Here is a 20,712-nt window from a genome sequence, read left to right as displayed (position 1 = left end):
AACAATATAATAATTAGTGGGTTTGGGTTGGGTCTTCACATATTGGACCTAAATAAATATAAAAATTAGTATTTTTTATAATATGCGATGCAGTGCGGTTTGAATCGCATATTAACAATTTAAACCGCAAACCGCATCGCATCGCGCAGTTTAGGAAAAATTTAAATCGCGACCACACCGCGAAGAATTTCAAACCTTATTTTTTTTGCGGTGTGGTGCGGTGCAGGCAGTTTAAGCAGTTTGAACAGTTTGATGAACACCTCTCGTGAAGTATTACCTATTGAAGGTGTTGAGCACCAGTGATGCCCTATAGCAATGCTTATTAAAATAATATATTTATTTTTTTATTTTTCAATGAGCATTAATAGTAGTATTGACTTTTATAGTTAACCTGCACTTTGTGTATTGAAGCACAAATATAAAAATTAAGTAAAATTTAACATAAAATATACCCCATTTATGAAAAATGATCTTAAAAAATATTGCTAATCAATAATAAAATGCTATTTATAAAAAGTGCTAGAAACCACCAATTAGTTAGTGACTATTTTTTTTTTTTTTAATTTAAACGTTTATATATTGCACAATGCATAATCTGGGACTCGAACCCAGGACCTCCAACGCACATGCACCCTCCATGGATACTTGAGCTAGCCTCAAGTAGTTTGGTGACCAAATTAAAAGGCCATAACATCATCTAAGAGCATCTCTATGTTATATTATTTATTATATAATATAATGTTTAAGATTAAAATTGTGATATGTTATATATATTATTACATATAATATAATTGGAAATTATATGCATGTAATAATCACAATATTATGTGATTGGGAGTTACATATAGTTGTAACATATAAGAGGTGGAGTTAATATTTTGTAACTTCCACATGATCACTGATTAAGTGTGTAAAGAGTGGTGACACAACTTAATTTTTGAAATTCAAAAACTATAATTCAAATATAGTTGTTGGGGATTGAATTTTATCATTTATAATGTGTATAAGTGATATAAAATAAAGTGGGAATGGTTTGGAATAGGTTGGAGTGTTATTTGCAAAAGCTGAAAAATTTAGTAACTAGTAACTAGTTACTATTTTTTTTCAGCATTAAGAGTAAAACGTTTTTTGCTATTGGGATGGCTTTTAACAACTCTCATAACCTCCAAATCACCCATTTACACTCCATTAAGAAATGGTAACAGCCATTGGGTGTGTGGTGTTTGAATTTCAAAGTTTGTGATCCTAAACACTATAAATAGGCCTTGGTTCACCCTTTGAGACACACTCTTTTCTTCTATCTTTCAAACACAAAGCTAGAGAGTTCTAAGACTTGATAATTCCTAAGGGCCCGTTTGGTACGCAGGATTGGACTGGATTGGACTGAAAAGGATTGGACTGGACTGGACAAGATTGGATTATGCTGAAAGTAATCCTGTGTTTGGTTTAAGAATGGACTGGACTATTTTATTTATTTCCTTTTAGAAAAAAAAAAACTTAAATTAAATAAAAACATATAATAATAAATTAAAATTAAAATATATAATAATAAATAAATATAAATAAATAATTCGTAGCAAAAAAAAAATAATATATCATATATAATTAAGAATATATCATAAATATATAATAAAATATTTTGTCATATTTTTTATTTAATAAATAATTAAAATAGTAAAATAAAAATACTTGAATAATATAAAATTGTTTATCTTAAACACTAATTTAATATAAATATTAATTTTTAAAATATTTATATAAATTTTTTAGTAATTTAAAAATAATATATAATTTTATTGTCATATTTTTTTTTCTTAGAATCAATTTAAGTAACTATTATTTAATTAATAATATTCTAAATTTTAAAAACTTATTATAATAATTCAAAATTATACATTTTCACTAATTTTAATGAATAAGTTTTTGATAAAAAAATGTATAAATAAATGTGTGATAATTATTTCCTTTAAATTCTAATTAAATTTAAAATATATTAATAAAACTTAAATTTAAAAAACGATAAAAAAAAAAATCTCACCTGCATGGGATTATTTATCCCATCCACTGCATGGGATTATTTATCCCACCCTGCTGGATGGGATAAATAATGCCAGACAGATGAGGTTAACTGGATTAGTTATCCAAACTTCTAACATGCTCAAACACTGGATTGGACAAATTAACCTGTCTAATCCAATCCAGTCCTGCGTACCAAACGGGCCCAAAAGTATTTCCACAAAGCCCTAAGTGTTTCATAGAGGGGGAGATAATCTTATTGGACAAAGGTGTAGAAACTTTGTTCAAGCTTTTGGTGATCCCCATCTCCAATTTGGGTGTTTGTTCTTCTTTCTTATTTTGTTCTATTCTCAAGTTTTATTTTGTTCTCTTGTTCTCCTCTAAACACTCCTATATATATACTATCATATATTTATATATTGACTATATAGTATTATATATATTATATATATCATCTATTGTATATATATTCTATATCATATATATATACTCTATTATATATATATATTCTATATCATATATATACTCTATTATATATATTCTATATCATATATATATACTCTATTATATATATATATTCTATATCATATATATACACTATTATATATATACGCTTTTATATAGTTTACATTTACTTGTATCTTTGAGTTTTGAGTTGTAACTCTTTTCTTTTATTTGTATTTTGTGCTTTGGGATTGTAACTCTTTATTTAATATATTGTCCTTGTAATATTTTGTTTAGAGTTGTAATTGTCTTAGTCTTTTATTCATCTTATTTTATTCTTTCATTGTAATCTCTCTATTATATCTAACACTCTAATGGTAAAATTTTAAATGATGCTTGGTGAGATAGACATATTATGTGGCAAAATATTGAGATGATATATCATTGGAGAGAAAAGAATATTCTAGAAATTTGCATGAATGCTATGTTGTGGCATTGATGCTATTTATTTATTTTTTTAATAAAAAATTGAAGCTAAAAAAGTTATTGTAGTTAAAAATTAGGATATATATAAAATAATAATGTGTGAAATCATAATTATAGTATTTTTAAAGAGTACTATACAATGGAGTGTTTTTAGAAGTAAAAGTGCCAAAAATAATGTGTAAAAGAATAAAATAAAATATTATACTTTTAGATAATGTATAAATTTTTAACATCATCTAAAAAAGAGCTTTGTTATTAGGCACCATTCTCGACATATCGCGTTGCGATTGACTATTGATGTTTCCTAAAAACTATTATGTATTAAACTATAGAGCAATTTGCGGCGAAACCCCCTTATGTTTTGATTTTTATACACTTAACCCCCTTATCTTTATTTTTGGTGGCAAAACCCCCTTATGTTTTAATTTTTATACACTTAACCCCCTTATCTTTTTTTTTGGTGGCAAAACCCCCTTATGTTTTAATTTTTATACACTTAACCCCTCTATCTTTTGTTTTGGTGGCAAAACCCTTCAGTTTACTTTTCTTTGCAAATTTAAAGTTTTAGTTAAATATTACCGTTAAATACTAACTGGATTACTACTGTATCGACTTCGAGGTTTTACCGTTACATATACAAATGTGTATACAGTGGTCATCCAGTTGATATTTAACGGTAATATTTAACTGGCGTGTCAAATTTGTAAAGAAAAATAAACATAAGGGGGTTTTGCCACCAAAACAAAAGATAGAGGGGTTAAGTGTATAAAAATTAAAACATAAAGGGGTTTTGCCACCAAAAAAAAAGATAAGGGGGTTAAGTGTATAAAAATTAAAACATAAGGGGGTTTTGCCACCAAAAATAAAAATAAGGGGGTTAAGTGTATAAAAATCAAAACATAAGGGGGTTTTGCCGCAAATTGCTCTAAACTAGGGGTGTGCATAAATCGATCCAATCCAATGAGAACCGACCGATCCAATTACAACCGACCGCCAAACATTGGATATCCAATTGTGATCGGATCGGATTGGATGTTATTTTTAAATATCCAATTGGATCGGATTGGATGGTGGATGGGGTGTCTAAAAATCCAATACATCCAACATCCAATCGAACTAATTAGTATTTTCATTTAGTTTGGATGAGTAATTAGATTTTATATTGTTATACATCAAATCTATATGTATATATGAAAATTAACATTAAAGTTTTACTTTTTTTTTCTTGGATTGGATGGATCCAGTCCAATCCAATACATACTGGATCTAAAATATTGGATGGATCCGATCCGATCCAAAAAATACTAGGTCTTAAATTTTAGGTAAACCCAAATTAAACAAATAAATATATATGAAATACATCCAATGGATAGAACCGATCCAATCCAACATCCAATGGATGTTGGATCAATTGGATGACGAAATTAATTGGATCAGATCGGATGATAAAATCTAACATCCAATATATGATTGGATCGGATCTGGATAGGCCTAAAAACATTGGATGTGATCCAATGAACACCCCTACTCTAAACTATATGAGACCCGATACTTAATTAGACCAATACCCGATGCTACAATTAATGATGCTCAAAAGTGCCGCTGCAACCATAAATCGGTCAACAAGTGTAAGTTTTCTTATTCATTCATATTACATACTAAGCATGCCGTTTAAGATTCAGCATAGGAATTCAACCAAGAAGTTTAATCGAGTTTAAATTCGAGACAAATCGATCCCTCGTGGTGACCAAATAATAATAAGTACAGAAAAGAAAAGTATATTTAATTTTATATTAAAAACCCCAAAAAGACAAAAACGTAAAAGAAATAAGATGCCCAGAATATGACCGTTGAATCCAGCTAACACGCCACGTCATCAAAAGTATGCTCTCCTCGTGGATCGCTCCTTTATTAAATAACCCCTTTCTAATTTACAAAAAGACCCCTACGCTTATTGCTTTTGTTTTAAAATTCCCACACAAGAACAAAAATTTTATAGTACAACACTTCTAAAAGCATCTCTTTGAGGGTATCCCTTAATTAATTAGGATTTTTTTGCTCCTTAAATTTTAACTTCCATTAAATCATGTTCTCTAAACTTTTTTAGTCGTTAAAAATTTATCATGAACTATTGAGATTGTTAGATTTAATGACTTTTATTTAATTTCATTTAATTTTACTATTTCATTGATTGTTTATGTACTAGATCATACTCCCTAGACTTTGATATCTACTTAATCATGTCCCTCGAACTTTGACATGTACTAAATTATGTCATCTGAACTTTCATCCATGTTACAATTTTTTGACTAAAATTAGACAAAAGTCCTTAAATTCAACAATCTCAATAGTTCATTGGTCATTTTTAACGACCTTAAAAATTTAAAGGACAATTTAGTACATGTCAAAGTTTGAGGGGTAAAATTCTTAATAAGCCTATTTATTTTCAGCTAAAAAATTAAAATAGTAAGATATTTTTAGTATTGATTTGTTTGTACTCTAATTATATATATTTTTTATTTTAGTTAGTATTTAATTATTTTATAATTTAAATTTATTAAATATAAATTAATTTTATAAAATAATGAAAGAGTAATAATATTTTTTATTAAGCTATTAATAAAAAATAGAGAGTTCCTTGCATTAACATAGTCTTATTTATTTTTTTATTATATGAAGCTATTTTTTTTGTATAATTAAAATTTATTCTTTAAGTCTTATGTTAAGTGTGATTAGAGAACATAATTAGAGATGCTCTAAATGAATATTTCTTAGTTTTAATATTTATTTCGACATTTAGAAAAATTTTTTAATTTAATTTTTTATTATTATTATATACGCTGCAATTATTTAAAATTACTCTAAATAATTTACAGTACCAAAAATAAAATAAACATTTATTTACGTATAAAAAAAATTACGCATACAATAAAATATTTGAACTTTATTTTCAATACTATAAATTATTAAAAAATTTCTATAAATTTAGATATGACACTAAATAATTATAAGATAGACGGTTATAAAAAGAAAAAACTAAAAAAAATCTCATAATTCATAAATAGAGAACTAAATAAAAAATCTCATCCTCTAAGCTAGTCCACACTCACTTACCATGCTCAGTCCTCACTATAGTTAATCTCAACCGTTAGATCTCCGAGACTCTGACAGCCACTCCTTCGATTACCCACAGTACTAAAGACCGTCTTTCACTTCAGTTTGCCCACGCCACTTCCCATAGTCTCAACAAAACCTCAAAAGGAGCTACCTTTTTCCCTCTCTCTCTCTCTCTCTCTCTCTCTCTCTATAGTTCTTCTTACTTGCTTTTCATTAGCTTTTGTTCTTTTAAGCTTCCCTTTTTCTTCTAATTTCATTTTTCTTCCCCCCTTTACTACCTCTTCTGGGTAGTGGGGTTTTCTAGAGCTCTCTTCTTCCCTTGGTGAGATTTTGTTGAAGACTGAGAAGAAAGATTGTTCTTTTAGAGGATTTTAATGGCGGGTCTTATTCTGTTTTTGCTTACGGCAATCTCTGTTGTTGCAGCTGATGAAGGTGAGCTTCTCCATTTGACATTTTCACTTACAATAATGTAAATGTATGCTTTTCTATTTCTGTTTTTGATTTCTGGGTGTTTGATATTTTGTCTGAATCTCTTAGTTTATGATTTTGTGCAATAGGTTTATATAATCAGTTAATTAAGCTTTAAAATGTTGTTTTTTGTTTTCAAGTTTGCATTTTTATGTGTTGTTATATCTTTTTCCAAGTTGGGTTTTGTTTATAAATTCAAAGGGCATTAATATTTAGTTTGAAAAAAATGAAGAGTTTCTTCAATTGTTGCATTGGACCCATCTCTTTGATTTTGGTGAACTGCCCCTTATGAGTTATGACTTCTTCTGCTATGCTTTACTTCTTTTTCTCAACCAATGTGTGTGGCCCTTTCTTTGGCATTTCTTGTGTTGTTAAATCTATTTCCTAAATGGGATTTGTTTAATAACTTTAGAGCATTGAATATTTGGTTGGGAAATGAAGAAAATTAAAAAGGGAAAAAAATATTTTGAATCTGACCACAACAAGGTTCTCAGAGTCAGAAATGGAAACCTTTCCCTCTGTTGAAAATCTCTTGTCCATCATCCTCAGCCTTCTCTAATGGGGAATCAAGCCTATTGCATCCCAGCTCATTTGCCAGTTCTTTTACCATCTTAGGCCTAAACTAAAAATCTCCATGACAGTATGCATAATCTCTAAAAGACTAAATTACCCTTCTTCTGGGTAAATTGAATTCTAGGTGTTACTCAATTTGAGAGGATAATATTGTCATTTTCTGTACTATTATTAAAAATAGGAAAGGACCATTGTATGTACAGTTGGTTTGGTCCACTAGTGCCAAAGTACTGCATTACATTAATAACCCAAGCCAATTGCTTCTCTCTCTCTTTCTCAGGCGTTTCAAATTCATCATTATAGTACAACAAATTCAGTTCATAATCTTAGGCACCTCTTCACTTCTTCAGGAGTTAATTTTCAAAATAGTACATTTATTATAATTAAAACAATAATTAATTTTGCTGTTAAGTATTATTATATAGTAAGACACACTTTGATATAAAGATTGGATTTTTACTATTGTCTTATTATGTGTCCACTACCAACTAACTGTCATTAATTTGTGTTCAATGTTATAATTAATCCTATCATTTATTGAAACATTTGTATATAGCATTGCTACACACCACTAACCTTTTAACACTCAAACAACAAATGTAAAGAAAGAAAAGACAAAACATGAGAAAATGAGCTTTTGATTGAGGCTGATGGAAGAAGAGTAGGACCCACAAAGGTGATAGATAATCATAGTATGAGATTGTGTTGTAATTGTTTAAGGTTATATGAGCTATTTGAACAAATACTATACAAAGAGTTAATATTGATATTTCATTTTTATTGGATTGAATTAGTTTATAACGGCAACAGCAACAGCTGACTTGTCAATTTTTTTGCTGATGGTTTCCATCTTCAACTATTGACATGCTTTATTATTATATGCAATGCTGAGTTATTATTATTATTCTTAGCAGCTTTTCTGACAGTGTGTGTATTATTGTCGTTTTATAGAAATAGTAACATGGCCCCATTCATCTTTCCTTTGATGCTATGGCTTGTTGGGGTTTTTCTTCCCTTTTAACATGCAGTTATTGTCCCATCACAGCTGTTTCGTCTTTTCATTTTTGTACATCTTCACCAGAAGAATAATATAAAAAGAAAGATGCCCTTATGGTGTTTATGATAGATTATCAATAAAAAAATGCAAACTTTGATGACATATGTTTCTTATGTGACATGTCTCAAACTTGAGAGTTATTCTTAATCAACTATGCCAATTTGTTCTTAAACATAATTTTTTAACATGTTGCAGATGCTTTCATCGGTGTAAATATCGGTAATGATGTTTCTGATATGCCAACCCCAACTCAAGTGGTGGCACTTTTGAAGGCTCAGAATATTAAACATGTAAGACTTTTCGATGCAGATCGAGCTATGCTTCTTGCACTTGCAAACACAGGCATACAGGTGATTGTATCGATTCCAAATGAGCAGCTTCTCGGGATTGGTCAGTCCAATGCCACTGCTGCCAATTGGGTTTCTCGAAATGTGATTGCTCATGTCCCTGCCACCAACATAACAGCCATAGCTGTTGGATCTGATGTCTTGACGACCCTCCCTAATGCTGGCCCCATTTTAGTTTCTGCGCTAAAATTCATTCACTCTGCTCTTGTTGCCTCTAATCTCGATCGCTTAATAAAAGTATCCACTCCACACGCTTCTTCCATTATTCTCGATTCCTTTCCACCTTCCCAAGCCTTCTTCAATCGAACATGGGACCCCGTCATGGTTCCCTTGCTTAAGTTTTTGCAATCTAGTGGCTCATACCTTATGCTCAATGTCTACCCTTATTACGATTACATGAAATCAAACGGTGTGATTCCCTTGGACTATGCACTATTCCGCCCCCTTCCACCAAACAAAGAAGCTGTGGATTCTAATACACTATTGCATTACACCAATGTCTTCGATGCTGTTGTTGATGCCGCTTATTTTGCAATGTCTTACTTGAACATTACGAATGTTCCTGTTGTAGTGACTGAGTCGGGCTGGCCCTCAAAGGGTGACTCAACAGAGCCTGATGCCACTGTTGATAACGCTAATACTTACAATAGTAACTTAATTAGACATGTACTTAACAACACAGGGACTCCTAAACGTCCCGGGATAGCTGTTAGTACTTTTATATACGAGCTTTACAATGAGGATTTGAGACCAGGTTCAACATCTGAGAAAAACTGGGGGCTCTTTGATGCTGATGGAATACCGATTTATATCTTGCACTTGACGGGAGCTGGGACTGTTCTGGCGAACGACACTACAAATCAAACTTTCTGTGTTGCTAAGGAAGGTTCTGACCGCAAGATGCTACAGGCAGCGTTGGATTGGGCATGTGGACCGGGCAAAGTTGATTGCTCACCTATGTTGCAGGGGCAATCATGTTATCAACCCGACAACGTGGTTGCACATGCAACATACGCTTTCAATGCTTACTTCCAGCGAATGGCAAAGTCTCCTGGAACATGTGATTTTAAAGGAGTGGCAACCATCACTACAACAGACCCGAGTAAGGATTAAACCCCGGTTAAAGATTTTCATTTTTGGTGCTGCTTGACACTATTTGACAATCTCTAATGCTTTTCTCGTTTATTCTTGCAGGCCATGGTTCTTGTATATTTCCCGGAAGGTAACAACATCAATTTTTTGTTAATATACTGTTTGATTGCTTTAGGAACTGTGAATTTGAATGTTAAATGTAGCACTTCTAGCATTGTTTACCTTACGTTTTTCTGTCTTCTCATACTTGCAGTACTGGAAAAAATGGAACCTTTGTAAATGGTACATCACTTGCTCCATCTTCAAATTCCACAACTTCCGGTTGTCATTCACAATATCTCGACCGTGGCAGTTCTTTCACTAGCTCTGTGATCATAGGCATCTTATTTTTAACCTTAGTAGTTTCGTTGTAGAAACTACATATCTATTTGTATTCGTGCAAATCTTTCGGGAAACATTCTGTTTCGACTGTTGGTGGAAGTCATTAGAAAACCCAATTTTGTGTCCCCGTCGGGGTGTGGGGTTTTCGGGGGGTACCGGCTTGAGATGATCTATATTTAGCAAGAAGTTGTAAGGTATTTGTCCATTGGAGTGTGTACAAAAAAGACCAAAAAGGTGATTATTTCAGTTTAAGTTTGTAACTAACTAGCTTTGTAGGAAAAATTTGAGTTGTATTCTTTGAACTGAACTGAAATGAAAATGTACCACTTTCTTCTTGAAATGAAAACTACATTACTTTTATTCCCATTCTTCATCGCTGTTGTATCGATTTTGTTCACAAGCTTCGCAGACAAACCCAGCAGATGTCGAAGAACCGAGGCCTTTCTCCTCTGCATGCTGCTTACAATAGGGCTTGTTACAAAAATTGCATTTGGGAAGTTGAAGCCAGCAATCCAAGCACAAAGAGTCTTCACAAACAGCTTCTTCTTGCTCTAAAGACTCGAAACATCCACCACACTCTATGCATCTCGGAATGCAAAAGATGCAGCCTTTGCAACTCATCTTCACCTTACAGGCTTTACTTGCACAGTCAAAGACCGGTCTCAGCTCTTTGCATCGTGGGCAGATTTCGATGTCTATAGTTGGCTGGTCTTTGTAATAATGCCTGATTGTTGAGAAGTTTTTGTACTCGTGAAATAGAAGGAGAGGCCGCTGTGGCTTTTGCTGCTCTTTCGGGTTATGTTGAAGACACGAAGAGAGTGTTTCGAGATGGTGTTTTTGAATGTCGTTAATACCGTTTATCCATAGGTTTTTCAAGGTGTGGCCTTGTTGAGATAATGTCTTTACAGCTCGGACGACTCCCTCGGCCGACAACGCTGTACATCCCGGTATGAAAAGCTGAACAAGTTGTTCGAAAAATAGAAACATGTTATGCTAGAATAAAATTACAAAACATTATCCTCAAAAAACATGAACTTGAATTCTAAAAGGCCAAAGAAAAGAGTTTGCTTTTCTTGAGAAAACAGTAGTTTTCAAGAAACTTTCTCGAGAACCAAACAGAAGCATGCCTTGTTTTTTCATTCTTGGCTTTATTTAAACAAAATAGAGCCATTGTCACAGACATATACACATATATACACACAATGTTGTACATTGAACACTCTTGTCAGTAAGGTCAGGCTCATCTCATGCATGCAAAAAGCTTAAAGAACTTTCTTTGCAATAATGCAATTAAAAATACAAAGCATCAGACAAATATAAGTACAAATGCTAATTTGATATTATGAGATTTTATCAATATTAGCATGCAATTGCTAATTTTAATGTGCCTAACAAACAGTTTTGTATCGGAAAATTAAATATTGGTAACTGGGATTCCATGTGTTATTAGTATAATTAAGTAGAGAATGGATTTTGACCATTTTTATTTTTATTGAAAAAAGGAATATTCATATTATAAGTTTTGTTTTATGCATTATTGAATGTATTTTAGGCTCCGTTTATTGTATTTTTATTTTCAAATGTTAATATTTATGGAGACCACCAAATACATAATCTCATAGGTAGGGATGTACACAGGGTGAAAAATTAGTAGAGAGTGCTCCCTTATCTCCATCCTTATTAAGGATTTTAATCCCCATCAGAGATGCGGTGGAAAATCCGATAGTGAGATGGGAAATCTCCTAATATAAATATAAAAAAATTTATCTATATTTAAATGTATAAAAAGTATTAAACTAAATAAAAATTAAATATTGCACATTATTTATTTTTTAGTATACTAATTATTATTTAAAATACAACTTTAAAAATATACTAATACACTAATTATTTATATCCTCGCTCCATTTCCCATTTAGACTGGGAATTCCTATCCCATTAGAAGTGGATTTTCACGTACCTATTCCCATTGAGAAAATGTGCATCCCTACTTATAAGTCTCAATTAAAATAAGTAATTGTAGATTTGTAAATTGTAATTGCACTAATTAAAGTAGATTTGTATTAACCTATTTTGTATCAAATGTTTGAGAAAAATGATGTAATGATGTATCTCCTTATGAATACTTATTAATTTTTCATAATAATTATTATAGAGTAAATACTATTTTTAATATTATATTTTAAAAAAGTAATTTATTGGATCTTTTATTTTGTTAAATAATAATTTAAATTTTATGTTTTTCAAAATAATAAAAAATAGATCCTAATCTCAATTTTTGTTATTTTTTTTATATAACTAAAGGTCAGTTTGGCACAACCGTGCTGTGGGAAAAAACAACTGTAGCTGTGCTGTGAGAAAAAGCAGCTGTAGCTGTGCTATGAAAAAAAGCTACTGAGTGTTTGGTAAATATAATTTTAAAACAGCTGTGAGTTGAAAAAGTTGTATATAAGTGTTTGGTAAGCTAAATGATTAAATAGCTGTTAAATATATAATTACTAAAATAGGTATGACATTTGTTATCTAATTTATTTAAATAATTTTATACATATTAATATATTTATAAATATTGTTTATTATATTATAATTTACGACAATTTTTTTCTTATAACATTTAATTCTTTTAAATATTTATATAATAAAATAATAAATTAGACTTTTACTACTAATAATAGTTTGGGTAAATAACGGCATAAGTACCCAAAGTTTTGAGTTTGTGAGTGACATAAACCCAATGATTTTTTTTTAGTAGCATAAGTACTTAATATTTGTAAAACTGTAATTTTTCTTTATTTTCGTTAGTACAAGCTCCCTTTTAAATTTATTAAAAAAAGATTTAGAAGTAACTGATACTACATATTTTTCGTCCAAACTAAATAATCTAAAATTTGGGTCTTATATGCGTCCTGTTTAAGACAAGAACAGAGTCTATACTGATGAAACTGGAAGAAAATTACAGTTTTATAAACATTGGGTACTTATGCCACTAAAAAAAATTATTTGGTTTATGCCGCTTACAAATCTAAAACTTTGGGTACTTATGCCACTATTTACCTTAATAATAATAATAATAATAATAATAATAATAATAATAATAATAATAATAATAATAATAAGATGACCGTTGAGTAGTAGTTTTTGATCAAGAGAATGGGGTTTTTTTTTTTTAATAAGGATGAGATTGAAAAAATGTAAGAAGCCCTAAAATTAATTGGTAAATGTGGAATTTTAAAATTAGATGAGGGAAATTGGGTCAAGTGAAAAATTCATTAAACCAAAATTGTAACTTCCCTTAAAAGCTAAAATCCCAAAGCTAGGATGGACCAACTTTTCCTAAAAGCTATAAATTTCACTTAAATTTTTAAAAAAGCTATTTTCTAAATTTTACCAAACACATATTAACTCCTAACTTTTTCCAAAAGTGATTTTAGCTTTTTTAAAAGCTCTCCCAAACGGGGCCTAAGCTAAAATTAATTTCTAGCATGTACTGATACAAAAAGAATATAACAAGTTTAGTAAGTTATTATTAAGTTTTAATTTTTTAAAAAATAAATTCTAACATCTATTTTGTACTATTTTAAAAAATATAAATTTTTATTATCATCTAATAAAATATAAGATTTAATTATTAACTTTTAAAAAATACAAAATGATATTTATATATTATTAAATGAGAATATGTCAAACTTAATATTTACTTACACCAATACAATATCATATTTCGTGATAATAACTAGATACAACTAATATTTAAAAGAGTATTTTGCCGTATAAATAATTAAGTTTAATTTTTAATTGTAAATAAATACTTAAATTTAATTTTTAGCGGTAATAATACTTAAGTTATTTTTTTTATAACTCTGTACCTACCTGATTATTAAATGTTAAGTCATTATTCACAAGTTATTTTTGTATTAGTATATTTAAATTAACTTTTTTTAAAAAATAAAAATTTAATGACTTAGACCAATTAAAAATTATCACATGATAATTTAAAAATTAAATTTAATTATTTATTTATAATTCAAAGTTAAACTTAATTATTTAGATCATTAATTACTCTATTTAAAACACAACGTATTTTAATAGGGATAAAATGAAAACAATAATTACTTCTGAAGCTGAATTATAAAAAAAATAGAATTTAAATAATAATAATAATAAATGTTATAACCTTTTGGATAAGAGGATTTTGTTGAACCAGAGAGTGAAGGGCATAATCGGTAATCCGAGAGCAGTTGATGAGAGCCAGAGTGTTCAACCTACCTCTGCTCATGGAAGCTATTCGCATCAAATTCTGATCAGACAATCGACGGTTTAGAGGCCTTTCAACGACGACGTTTAGCCACGGAAGAACGTCGTCGTTTTTGACACAATCCCTTAGCGAAACGCAGACTTCACTCATTGCTAAAAGCTCTAACACCGGAAGATAAGCTAAGGCCAGGAACAGAGCTTCGTGGGGAGGCCCAGGCCCAGGCCCAAGCCCAGGTTCTGGCTCTCCTTCACTAGTTTGGAAAATCTCCATTGAATTTGTAGAAAGAAAGAGAGTGAGTCATGGGTTTATATGTGTATATAATTTAATTTGTTTTCTTAATTTGCAAGCTACCCAAACTCTACTTGGCAAAACACTGTCCATGGAAATACAAAATATTTATGTTATATTATTATTATTATTTATTTTTCTTTATTGTAAACTAACAAAACAACAAAAGCAATTAGAGCATGTTTGGTTTGACAGAGCGAAGTTGTAATGAAATTATTATTAACATTATATTGTTTGTTTTAATTTTAAAGTTTTGTAATCACTTTACATATCATATATTGTAATATCCTCGTGAGGTGATTACATTGATAAAAGACTTCTTTTGCCATGTTTACTGTAGTGTTAAATTAAATATCATAATACCAATTTTATTACAATTTTACATTACCTAAATGTGTGAATAATAACTGGTTTTTGGATCTTTATTGAGACCAGACTAGTTTAGTTGAGTGGGTAATTAAAATTTTTAGTTCTCGAACTTTTATATGTACTACATTATGTTGTTTAAACTTTTCAAATCATTAAAAGTTTTTCTTAAACTATAGATATTGTTAAATTAAAGACTTTTGTACAATTTTACTAACGAAAGCCTAATGTGAATGAAAGTTCAGAAAACACAATTTAGAACATGCAAAGTTCATTCGAGAAGCACAATTTCATAAATATCAAAATTTAAGGGACACGATTTAATACATAGACAATTGACAAGTTAGAAAAATTGAACAAAATCGGACAGAATTCCTTGAATTCAATAAGTGACATATGTGGTTAGTAAATTTTTTAATTTAAAATATGTGAGATCCGTTATTGAGTTGCACGAATAGCGATTGGAAACCAACTATAGTGTTGCCCTTTTATCATTTCTCTTTAATACTAACCCAAACTAGTTCCTCAAAGATGATAAAATGCTCACCAGAGAAGAAGTTAGTGACATCCATTGTATTATCATAGCAAGCCAGCCTTACATTTTTCATGCTTTAATTCTGAGAATCTTAAGCTTGAGGAAAGTGAAACATGAATACAAAGATACAAAAACTATGACATATGGAACTTAGATGCCTATGAATGTTTCAAGACTATAATTTTACATGTAATTAAATTGATATTTCAGATTTGTAAAAACCAAGCAGACAAGCATTTATCATAGAACTTATAACTATTGCTCCAAAGGCTCAACTGCAGTTTTGAAAAGAAGGACGTAAACCTTATCGATCGAAAAATACAAGAATCCCCCGAGCGAATGCGTGACATAAGAACCGAAGCTTGTTCCTACAATGCAGTGCCAAGCAGGGCCATAGGATGAGTCAAATTCCTGTCAATGCCCAAAAAAAAACATCTCACAATGAGTATCCAATCAAAGGGTAGTAACTAGTAACCAACTTATACACCTATTATTTTCTGTTACTAGTTACTACTTATCCTAAAATGAGGTTACAACATAAGTGGTTGAAAGAATTTCAAGGTCTTCCATTTATAGTTCAAAAACCTCATATCATGTGCATTTATACAATTTGATTGACCTTCAAACTTGGGATAAGCTTGAAAAAGTGTAGTGTGGTCTTACTTACACACACACTTGTTATTTAATAGCTTAGCTGCATTGAAAATGATTGAGAGAAGTTTCTATACAGTTGCATTTATTTGCCCTATTCCCTTAAAAATGGGGTTATCAATAGACAATTACTGCACCAACTAAAATGTTCAAAAAATCCTTATTTATTATTATTATTGTTACTTTTGTCAGAATTCAGTAAATCCTTATTGGGCCTACAAATTTTGATAATTTATAGAGGGCTCATCAGTTGGGTATATAGGATCTTTCTGCAACAAGAAAAATTTAGGGAAAAGGTATTATAGGTAGGCTAGTGGTTACAAAGCTATTGAGCCATTATGATTTGAAGTTTGAGAAATACTAAAAGGTAGTACTATACAATTAAGTATCTAATTTTATTTGTAAAATATTAATAACTAATCGTAAAATACTATTTTTAGATAATGATAAACACTATTGATGTCTAATAACAATACTCTTTAAAGTTAATCTAGTAATCGTTCTAGTAAAATAGAACACAAGTTGCATTAATTTCGAGTATTGCTATCTAACACTTTAAGGTACTTAATACTATATCGACATAACACCCTATTGATAATCAAAATGTGCAAAATTCCATAATTAAATGCATTGATAAGAGTAAGTCACTCTACTAACATTTTTGTTCTAATACCAAGCAAACTATAAGCAAGTGAGAAAAGACTGCTATGTTTTTTAAGAAGTTTGGTTAACTAAACTTAAGAAAGATATACTAACATAAATTCTAAAAGGTCTTTGTTACCAAAAATGATGAATCAAAACCACAACCCCAGGTAAAAAATCTGACCCTGAAACTCAAGGGACAAAATACATTAATTTGAGGTTGAACAGGTCAAAGTAAACACAAAACATGACCCATTATTCTTGTGAAACAAATAGTAAATAAACTAACTTTACTAAAAGTTAAAACAGAAAAGGAAAGACAGAAGTTGTCAGATATTTGTCTAACTAATTAATATTAGGTTTAGAAGAATTACATTTGCAAATTAAAGTAAAAATAGCAACTTGGTCAAGCCCTTTATCTCATTAAATTCTTTTTAAGAATCTACCTCAGATTTTGCAGATGTCAGATACTTGATAGAAGAAATAAATAATATATATATTAATCCTCATTTATAAGTAAATAATAAACTAGCTTCATATTCATATATATATATATGAATAATATAATATATTATTCACTTTCATGTTATTACTATAAACAATTAGAGCAAGAAAATGACACAATCATGATGAGAATGAAGCCAAGTTGATCTTGGAGCTTACTTAAGGACAAAAAAAAGATCTAAGATAAAACAATTAATGTGGAAACTTTGGATTAGAAAAAAAGGAAAATTTGTTAAACTAACAAGAAAAAATTGTTACACTAAACACATGTAAAATAATAAAAATTATAAAATAACCCTACTCAATTTACTTTAAATCTATAGTCATAAAAATCAATTTTTTTTTATAATGACTATTTTCACAAAACACTTAACTACACAGGAAAAAATTAGCAAAATAACCTTATTAAATTTATAAGTCTTCCCTCAAAAAAAATTTATAAGTCTTCATGTTCAAAAAAAAAAAATTATAAGTCAGTCACTCACACTATAATTTATAGTTACAAAAATAGATTTAATTTTAATTATAAAATTTTATTTCCACCTTAAAAACTTATAAATACAACTTATTTTAATAATTTTATTTTATATAAAATATATACATTTAATTATATTAATTTTTTTTATATATAATTTAACTGTTTTTTTTTTCTTTGTTTTTCTTTTTACAGAAAATACCTTTAACATAAAAAGCAGCTTCAAAATCCATATCAATGGATGAAAAAGGAAAGAACTTGTCTTTCTTTGAACAAAACATAAAAATCTCAAAGTAAATCAAAACAAACAAACAAACCCATGAATGAATCGACCTCATTAAACAAAACCCAAAAATCAAAACTTAAAAAAGATGAATTTTCTGTTCAAAGTTCAAAACCTTTTTAAGTGCGAGAGCGAGACGTTTACTGTCGAGCTTGCCGGAAGCCATGGAATCGAGATGGTCACGAGCACATCGAAAGGCTTGACTCTGCAAAGGAAAAGGCATATCTGAAGCTCTGACACGAACATTAAGGTTTTGATTCTGTTCATGGTGCTCCTCTGCTTTTTTCTTCTGAATCAAGCTATGTAGGAACTTGCTTCTTCTCTCTAACTCCTCCTCAGCTGATCTCTCCATCAATTTGTTTAACTCAAAACTCGTTCTTGCCTTGTTTAATTCACTCACTCAGTCTCTTCATATGATCAGTTTTGTTGTTATGTGTCTCAGTTGTTTGTGGCTCGAACAGCGATTTTGTCTTCCATATGTTCGAAGAAATGTCCAATAGACCAAAAAAAGAAAAGTGAAAAGAAAAGAGAGAGAGAGAGAGACAAAGGTCTCGATCGTAATGTAATGTATTATTTTATTTAGTCATATATACTTGTTTTCTTCTCTTTTGTTTGTTTATGTTTGGTTTGGTAGAATAAAATGGTAAATAGTAATGTATAGTACATTAATGGTTGGTTTAATAACTTGTATTAATTTTATTAATATTATATATTATATTTTTATATAATATTATGTTAAATTTTAATTTATATTTATTTAGGTATTTATAAAAATTAATATTTAATATAATTAGAGAATTATTTTATGTATTATTTTTTTTATTTTTTTTTAAAGTTACGGTTTGAATTTTTAAGGTGATTTTTCCAATGGATTTTATTTTACATTAAAAAACTTTGTGCGAATAAAAAAAATATTTTTTTAATTTAAAGTTCTTTTGGGAGAAATTAGCTAGGAGTTAGGATTTTTTGCTATGGAATGAGAACTTTTGAGATAAATCTATAGATAAACTAAAAAAAAAGTTTAATGTATAAGTCCTAAGATGTTACAATATTTTATATATGGTAATAAATTAATTATTTGATTTATAAAATATAATTAATTAAAAATATTTTGATTATAGTCCTTAGTTAATTACTAAATATTTGAATTTTTAAATTAATTGTTAAAATATTCTGATAATTAATTGTGGCATAGATACTTATAAAATATTTCATACATATAAATATAAGCTATCTGTCTCCAAACTCACTATTTATTCTATAAAAAATAATACGATCTATCTAATAGAGTTCGAAAGAGCTTGAAAATCTGAATATCCACACAAACCAAATTTTATTATTTTTTGCAAATCCTAAAATCGTGTGTAACTGAAATTCAAATGATCAAAATATGTTCAATTTAATTTCGTATTTCATACACAATCATATGTCATACATAAAAATATCCAAAGATACACATATTATATAGCTAGGTCCTAGGTACAAATAAACATATAATAATTTTTTTAGGTATATTTTTATATAAATATGGTTGGTATATTTACACATCGAGCTAGTTATTATTAATTATGAAATCATGAAATTGAAATTATTGGTTGAAGGGTGGGAGTAGTAGGGACTGTATTAGCTTAGGTAATAATCATAATTGATCATAATATTTCAATTAGCTTTTTAAAAGGAGAGAGTAATAAATCATACCAAAAATTCGAGCACAATTTGTCAAACTTTCTAAAAGCTCCTTTAAATTTAGCATTTATAACAATCATTAATTACTACATTCACTCATCAATTATGATCACCTTAACTTAATGTTCATATAATTGATAAATAAAAATGTTATTTCCATACACAGATATATAAACTGTTATTTTTGTTTTTGCATGCCTCCATCCCAACAAAATCTTCTTTTTTTCTTTCTTTCTTTTTAATCTATAGATATTTGTCTTGTTTTTCTTATTTTGTAGGACAAAAATATGCTAAGAAATAAGAAAATTTTGCATGAATTGAAAAAAAAATTATATAAATACCATTAACATATAAATGTTTTTACTTTTACCTTTTGTGTTTTTTTATTTAAAAAAATACTTTTTCCAATAAAAATAATAAACTATTTTTTTGGTTGTTTTATAATTTATCTATAGTTGTATCATAAAAAAAATAGATTTCTATTATGTCTTCGCATTCTTTATAGATTTCTTGGCATATTAGGCTTAGTCCCACTGTAGAGATAAATTGTCATATATAAGATGAATGGACTACTATTTTCATTGCCAATTAGTTTTTGAGATGAACTTTATTTATCTTATCCCGAATTCTAATATGGTATCGTTTGTGAGCAAACAGATACTTTCCAGTGTTGGGTCTTTGATCTGTTTTAAAAATTTACAAATTTCTCGACGTGTACATCCACAAATTTCTCGATAGTCCGGTCATGGTCTATTAAAGGTCGTTCGTTATACCCATACTTTTTAGGTCTAAACGTGAGAAATGTGTATTAAAGTTAATCTCACATTGCTAATGTGTGGAGATAAATTGTCATATATAAAATGACTGAGCTACTCTTCTCATTGTCAATTGATTTTGAGATAGAACCTCATTCATCTTATTCTAAATTCTGACAAGAATGATCTTTGGTTAACAGAATTTGCAGGTAGTATTTATTCATAAATTTGTCGTAATTTTAATTATGTAACATTTATACTTTTTAATCGTTCTACAAATTTTATTACCTA

General features: G+C 29.2%; 3 protein-coding genes across 3 annotated transcripts; 1 reads left to right on the top strand and 2 right to left on the bottom strand.

The window, feature by feature from the left end:
- The first annotated feature begins 5,943 nt into the window (after window positions 1–5,943).
- On the top strand, window positions 5,944–10,341 carry LOC115714186 (glucan endo-1,3-beta-glucosidase 3). The gene is made up of 4 exons (XM_030642761.2): window positions 5,944–6,495; window positions 8,357–9,610; window positions 9,703–9,730; window positions 9,854–10,341. The coding sequence occupies exons 1-4, from the start codon at window positions 6,438–6,440 to the stop codon at window positions 10,011–10,013; spliced, it is 1,500 nt and encodes a 499-aa protein (XP_030498621.2). The 5' UTR covers window positions 5,944–6,437; the 3' UTR covers window positions 10,014–10,341.
- LOC115714187 (F-box protein SKIP28) lies at window positions 10,223–14,744 on the bottom strand. Its single transcript, XM_030642762.2, has 2 exons — window positions 14,156–14,744; window positions 10,223–10,938 (listed from the first exon to the last, which is right to left on the bottom strand). Exons 1-2 carry the CDS (start codon window positions 14,504–14,506, stop codon window positions 10,339–10,341), a joined length of 951 nt encoding a protein of 316 aa, XP_030498622.2. The 5' UTR covers window positions 14,507–14,744; the 3' UTR covers window positions 10,223–10,338.
- Window positions 14,745–15,438: 694 nt separating this feature from the next.
- Window positions 15,439–18,555, bottom strand: LOC115714185 (dynein light chain 1, cytoplasmic). Its single transcript, XM_030642760.2, has 2 exons — window positions 18,096–18,555; window positions 15,439–15,836 (listed from the first exon to the last, which is right to left on the bottom strand). The coding sequence occupies exons 1-2, from the start codon at window positions 18,330–18,332 to the stop codon at window positions 15,681–15,683; spliced, it is 393 nt and encodes a 130-aa protein (XP_030498620.1). The 5' UTR covers window positions 18,333–18,555; the 3' UTR covers window positions 15,439–15,680.
- Between the last annotated feature and the right edge of the window lie 2,157 nt (window positions 18,556–20,712).

This window comes from Cannabis sativa, chromosome 4, assembly GCF_029168945.1.
Source record: "Cannabis sativa cultivar Pink pepper isolate KNU-18-1 chromosome 4, ASM2916894v1, whole genome shotgun sequence".
Taxonomy (NCBI): domain Eukaryota; kingdom Viridiplantae; phylum Streptophyta; class Magnoliopsida; order Rosales; family Cannabaceae; genus Cannabis; species Cannabis sativa.
The sequence above is the reverse complement of the archived record's forward strand: the minus strand, read 5'-3'. Positions and strand labels throughout refer to the sequence as shown.